The 7,173-nt window shown below is 36.3% G+C and overlaps 1 protein-coding gene across 1 annotated transcript; it reads left to right on the top strand.

Moving 5' to 3' along the window:
• Positions 1-1,230: 1,230 nt before the first annotated feature.
• TMPO (thymopoietin) lies at positions 1,231-6,667 on the top strand (the record flags this gene model as incomplete). Its single annotated transcript, XM_010156844.1, has 5 exons — positions 1,231-1,350; positions 1,463-1,558; positions 2,085-2,195; positions 3,421-3,515; positions 4,798-6,667. Coding segments are annotated over 5 exons (714 nt in total), but the record flags the coding sequence as incomplete, so codon positions are not given.
• Positions 6,668-7,173: the final 506 nt, after the last annotated feature.

Raw genomic sequence — 7,173 nt, 5'->3', positions numbered from 1 at the left:
CCCTTTTTTTTCTTCTTTTCCCCTCTAGATTCCTTGATTAATAAATATTTTCCAGCCTGCTCTGTTAACACATTGTTTTGGGGCTATTACTGTTCCAGTGAAGTTATTTCTGCTGTTAGACCTGTAATTGACAGTTACACCAGTATAACTTAACAGAATCATAGAATGGTTTGGGTTGGAAGGGACCTTAAAGATCATCTAGTTCCAACCCCCTTGCCATGGGCAGGGACAGCTTCCACTAGACCAGGTTGCTCAATGCCACTTCCAGGGATGGGGCAACCACAGCTTTTCTGGGCAGCCTGTTCTGGTACCTCACCACCCTCAGAGCAAAGAATTTAAACTTTCAACATCAGAGTGCAACTTCCAAAAACTTGATAATACATGTGCAAAGATTTCAGCATTAACAAAATAATTATTTGTATTTGGTTAAGTTTAAAAATAAAAAAGAAGATCTTGTATATAATCTAGAAGAAGCAGGCCCTCATCTCCCTTTCCCTCCAGGTCTATGTTTGGAATTAGTTTTGAGGAGGAATTTTTCTTTGAGCATAAAAGTTGCTGTAAGGCATAGGGGATGATCTGTGTTACTGGCTGTAGAAGTTTAGCATTTCATGTTGTTACTTCAGATTTGTAAAGCTCTTTGTGAGGCTTAATCGTTTATTGTGAGTTGCAGCTCTGTATGTAGAAACTTGAAAGATTATAAAATATCTCGCACCCCTGCCCCCGTGGCTGGGGCATTAGTTCTTGCTGAAATGCAGATGGCTGTGCCTAAACCATTCCCATCTCTTGCTTGAGAGATTAGACCCCCATCTGGGTAGAGAACAAAGTGCTTGTTCTCATAGCTGGGTTGTGGGTTTTTTTTTTTTTTTTTTTTTGTATAAGAAAGGTAATGTAGTGGGCCTGAAAGCCAGCATATCTGCTGTCCATGACTTGATGTAACTAATTCTATAATTAGTTATTTAACGCCCTTGAAATGAGCATACTATCAGTTTTTAGTGTTCAGCATTTCCTGGTCAGTTCTGTATCTGAACAGTAATGTGCTCTGATGTAAGGGTTGTGGTCAGCACTACTAATCTAGCTAGCTACTCATTACTGAATGCATTAGGATCCACGTTTTTTGTTTGCAGACACACTGCTTCTGGAGTATGTATGCTATTTTGGCTTTTGGTTGTGGGTATCCAATGTTGAGAGCTGGCTTTCATGTATTTGATCATGTGTTTGATGCTTGAATAGACCTATTCTCAAGATGGAGTTACTGAGACTGTCTGGACAAGTGGATCTTCAAAAAGTGGACCTCTGCAGACATTTTCTAGGGAGTCTTCAAGAGTGTCAAGAAGAACACCAAGGAAAAGGGTGATGAGAGGCTTATTATAATAGACAAGCTTTTTTTTTTTTTTCTCTCGCTGTTAGGGTCCCGGTGACTATTATATTCAATTGTTTTCTTTTGTTTGTTTTAAACAAACAGGTGGAAGCTACAGCACAGGTGCCTGTAGATGATGCTGTAATATCAGAGAGTACTCCCATAGCTGAAACTATATTGACTGCAAGCAACGAGAGCCTAGTAAATATGCTTAATAAATCATGCAAGTGGTATTCTTCTCTAGTGTATCTTTACTGGCAGAATCATTCTGTTTTGAGCAGATAGACTGTTTTAAGGAAAGTAAGACTATTCAGTTGTCTTTGAAACCACATTTTCAGTATCTGTACCTAATGCTGTTCACTTTGAGAAGGGACTAGGTAGGCACTGAGGTCCTGTCTAATGTCTTTTTGGGGGGAGGCCTGAGAAGAACCACTTTAAAAAGTTGGATCTTTTCTTAGTTTAAGTACATGCAGAATATCTGCTTTTAAATTTGGCTTTTCTTGTGAACTAAATAGCTTTTATGTTTCTAAATGGCTTAAAAGAAACTACTTGGAATGATAAGCAGTGTTTCCTATGCTTATTTCAGAGTATCTGTTACATAACCTTCTTGAGTTAACTCCTAACATGCATATATTCAGTGCGTTTTGTTGTATGGTTCTGCCCCCTTCCCCCCTTTTATTTTGTATTTTGGCTGATTCTGAGTTTGAACAATTTTGAATCTTGGTAGGTTGTCAATAGGGTGACTGGAAATTTCAAGCATGCAGCTCCTACACTGTCAATCAGTGAACTCTCAGACATGCCCAGAAGAACACCAAAGAAGCCACTGATGACAACTGAAGTAAATAAATTAAAACTTAGACTGTTCGTGCTTATTCTCTGTGAATGAGATTCTTGTGTGTATGTGCTTACTCCTTAGGACAGAAGGGGTGGAGGATGCCACTGCCTAGTGGCACTAGTCAAAATAGTTGTCACATTGCATAAAATAGAGAATATTACTTTATTTTGGCGGGGTGTGTGTGATGGAAATACTGCTTCCCTTCCCAGCCAAATATGTTGTGGTATGGTATTTCTCCTTGTGCTGCTGTTCTGTAGAAAATTTAGATTTTTTTGTTTTCTTAATTCTTTGAATCACTTAAATACAGAGCAGAATTGGGTTAGCTAGCTTTTGATCTTTTAAATTGGCCTGTCCTGAAAAGCCACAATGTGCTTTAATTTAGGGAGTCAAATAATAAAATTACTTAAAGCCTGAATTTAAAGAGTCTGTAGATTCCTATTATAATTCTTTTACTGTTAACCAATTCAAGCTCTCAAAATCCTACATCTCTTGGAGAACTGTCTAAAGCCCTTGCAAATACATGTAATTGTACTTATGTAGTACTGTAATGTTGTAGAATTTTGCATTGTGAGATAATTCTTGGCTGAATTTAAATGGAGTTCATTGTTTTGTGGAGTTACTGTAGATAAACCTATTGACACTTGTGAAGCCTATACTACCAAAGGGTCTGAGGTTTATGAAGTTGGTTGCTTTATTTGTTTATAATGTGCCTGGAATGTAGACTTAGTTGTCAGATAGAAGGTTGGGGGAAATCTTGATGTTCTATTTCAAACTGCGTAAGTGTGTTTTTTCCCAGTTAGTGTTTTACTGTACTGTGGCATTGTTTATTACAGCAAGAAGAGACAGATTGCCCACATCAGTGCTTTTTTAATCATGTTAGCTACAACCAGTCTTGTGATCTGCTCAACACAGCCATGATAGAGGTGATGGTTAAGTTTTTTTTATCATCTGCATAATTGGCTGGCAGGTGTATTGTATTTGTACAAATATTCTTTATCTTAAAGGAAACTGAGGAGAGCACTGAATGCTTTGAGACACCAAAAGTGACCAGACAGCTGCCACGTACAAAGGTTAAACTAACTAAAAACCCAAGAAGTAAACTTCTTGAATGTCACTGGGTGACTCATTCATTCTTACAAATTGCACATGGTTGTGGTCTCTGAGGTAGCTGTGCAGGAGCTTTTTGGTTTGCAGTCTGTTGTGCCTATAACTGGTTTTTGTTTCCTAGGTGCTGGAGAGAACTTCCACAGAAGAACAAAAGGTTGAAAGGGATATTCTTAAGGAAATGTTCCCTTATGAAGCATCAACACCTACAGGAATTAGGTATTTCTAAGTTTTATGGGGGTTTGTTTCTCAGTTTTTGTAAACCTGTTTAAGCTGAGAAGTGTCCTTTTGATTATATTGGTGAATTTCTGAGGAGCAGTTGTTGCATTCTGGCTCAGTGGCAGTTGAGATGACTGCCTAGCTCTTTTGTTCTGTAGACATAGCTCTGTTAGCCACAACAGCTTCCTCTTTATTTAAATTGGGGATGGGAGAACAGGGTGGTACTACAGTAAGAATTATTATTGGAAGTGCTGGATGCTGGAAGTTAAATGGAAAGGGCTTCTTGGTGGTAATGGCTCATAATATTGAAGCATGTGGCTAGATGCAATTGCTTTAGGCCTGCTTTTAAATTAAGGGAATATCTCCCAGTATAGATTTGAGCTTTCCCTTTGAAAGCCAAAAAGAATTTTCTAGAACCCTATTTTTTCCTTTAAGTAGCAGTCCTGTTGTAGTCAAAGGTCATTTGTAGCATGAATAAGGATGGCATCTAGGAAGGGCTATTAAATTTTTCTTTGCAACCTTAGATTTAAACAAAAATTAAAAACAACCCTCTGGATAATGAAGCAATTCAAAACTCTGTTGTGTTTAGAGAATGTGAGAAAAAGTTTTCCTATGTTAAGATGTGAAATCAACTCCCATTTCCAACATGTTAATTACACCTTCAATTTAAACTGCTATTGCATAAAGTCTTACCATAAGGAGAATGTATGGTACTAGTTACTATTGCTGTGGTGTATCTGTTCACCACTCAGCTTTGCTCTCTTGTGAGGTCTGTTGGTCTAGTTAAATTTATGACACTTTTTAAAAATAAAAAATGATGCACGTGTACTCCTTATATACAAGGACTTGGCAATGTATGTGGGTTTCCTAACCCTTGCTGGTTTGTCTTCTGGCTCTGTGTATTGGCTTAGCCATCAGTAGATATTTTAATGGCCAAGGACAATTTTAGGTTTAGAAATCCCAGTGCGGCTGCATAAGTGATCATTAAAGATGCAGAAAGAGAGGAACACTTCCTAGACATGCTAGAGTTTTACTGCCAGTTATGATCCATTGATTATGTGGATAGGGTAAAATAATGTGGGATTTGAGTGGTGTTTTTTTTTTTAAGGGGTTTTTCTTTGAACACTGATTAACTTTCAAACTCTGTCTATCATTACTACTTTTAGGTATTTCAGGTACTGCATTCACTAGAAGTAATTTTTAGTTCTTTAATTACACTAAAATTTTCCTGCATACCTCAGATTGCTCTTTTAAATATGCAATTTTTTTTCTTAATTAACAGTGCTAGCTGCCGTAGACCAATCAAAGGAGCTGCTAGCCGGCCTATAGAGCACAGTGACTTCAGAATGGAGGAAAGTTTCTCTAAGTATGCTCCAAAATACAGTACCTCAACTGACACCAAGTTGGAGAAACCACCAATAAAAAAAGAACGCTCCGTTCCCTTGTGGATGAAAGTTCTTCTCTTTGTTGCTGTTTTGGTCTTCTTGGGTTTGGTTTATCAGTCTATGGAAATTAATCAAGGAAATCCTTTCTCTAAATATCTGAATACTACCTCTCAGGACAGTGCCAAATGAGTACCTTTCCAAAAGGCACACCTGATTTGATCTCCTGTTTTTAATTGTAGAGAACTCTTCTGCCCTCTCATCGGCTCAAGGACTTCTAACAAAAAATGTGATTGGAACCTGATAAATTGGATAAATGAATCAAGATAATATTAAATGGACATCGGTAACTTCCTGGACTTTGGACTAGTAGAAGATCACTTTGACATAGGAGTAACATTTTTTTTAGATCTTGGAACTTTTTCTAGGCTTTATTTTTTTAATGTGGACATTCTTTAAATTCATTTTTGAGAAACTGTATATTTGTTTTTGAAAGGACTTGGAAGTTGAGAAGGGCAAAAATGTAGTAAAATGTGAAGCTGTGTTTTATAGCTTTTCCTTTGTACAGAAAAGAAGTTGTACTTTTGCCTCTAGATTACTGTGGAGGAGGATTTTAACACAGGTGATAAAAGGAAATGCATTTTTGTATGTATTTTTTCAGTAACAATGTAACTGAATTTGATCTCTTAGGATGTAGGGAGAGTACAACCACCTTTTCTGTAGATTACTGTAACTTTTTAGTAAATGTAACTGTAAACCTGTTTGCATTTCTGTAAAAGTTTTAGTATCATTAGTAACTCCTTTCAAGCATAACATCATTTAAATGTATCCCTTCATTTTAGTGCTTACAGTGTTGTAGGGGCTGAATGCAAATCTAATTGGCAAGAGACGTCTTAGAGGAACTTATTTATTAGTAATATGCGTGGAAAATAAAAACTGCATCAATATAATTTGCTACTAAAATACTTTTTTGGGTCAAGGTTATGAGAAGTAGTCTAAATTCCAACTTGAGCAGTCTTTTTTAAAAAAGCGAGGTCTTTCAATACAACTTTAGGTGATTATCTTTTGAATATTCATGTAGAGAAGTATTCTCAAAAGCGTTGAAAATTCCGTATGAAGTTTTATTCTTGTATGAAGAGGGCATTGCTGCATTTTCTGCTACAATTTCATCTTCTAAGGTGAGATTTACTACTTTCATGCATCTGAATATTTTCCTCAGTGGAAGCATGCTGAAACGCTCTATATTGTGTAACCTAGTCGAGCAGGAATCTGACTTCACTACTACCAATAAAGAGTGATAAGCAACAATGTTTTTAAAGTGAATGTATACATTTTTGGTGTGCTTAAATCTGCAGCATACAGATGTTCAGTCTTACTGCTTGGTACAAAACCGCAATAAATCATACTACTTATTCTTAAAGTGCTACTTATAAAAAGCTGAGAACATTAGTTAATAGTATGTTTTTACTCTAGGTACAGTTATTGTGTAGCCTATAGCCTTGGGGAAGCTTTACTTTCTGTGAACTTTGGGACAAACATGGTAATTTGTAGCCAAGTAATAGTGTGTTTTTCTGTTAAGATTAATGTTTGGATTTTTTCCTTTAAATCTGCTTTTTTTTTTAGTAATCTAATAGCTAAACTTGTGTCCATTTATAGAAAACTGTAACATAGGACATTCATTTTTGGTGTCAAAATACAGAAAAATAAAAATTACTTTAATGTGTGTGGATTTTCCTTATCAAAATAAATGCATTGCTGAAAAGCAGCAAGGCAACTGAACTATCAGTGGTGTCATTTTGTGCTACTACAATCTGACATGTTTTTAAAAAAAAAAAATCTGGTAAAAGCAGAGCAGTTCATGTCAACAGTTGGTGGGATGAATATTCATCATACTTGCACTATAATAATAGTTTTACACCATAATCCTTTAGCCTATGTTAGGCCTTTAATTGGGTTGGGGAGAGGAGCTCATCTTGATTTGCTTTTCAGTGCTTAAGGAACTTCCTTTTCACTTTAGATTATTTTCACTCTACTGTGCTATGTGTTTTAACATGAAATATATCTTTCTCTTCTAGTTACATGAAATACTTTCACTTGACCTTCAGGGATACTATTAGCATCATAAAAACAAAGCCCAAACTGAACTGCAATGCAATTAAATGTCATCATTCTTTCATTTATGCACTGTTTTGGAGAATCTCCAAAAGAAAACTCTCAACTTCAGTGTTCCTTCACAGAAGGTAAAACCTTTTCTATCTAAGTCCTCAAAGTAACCT

This window comes from Eurypyga helias, unplaced genomic scaffold, assembly GCF_000690775.1.
Source record: "Eurypyga helias isolate BGI_N326 unplaced genomic scaffold, ASM69077v1 scaffold38268, whole genome shotgun sequence".
NCBI classification, from domain to species: Eukaryota; Metazoa; Chordata; class Aves; order Eurypygiformes; family Eurypygidae; genus Eurypyga; species Eurypyga helias.
This window is presented reverse-complemented; position numbering and strand designations above follow the sequence as displayed.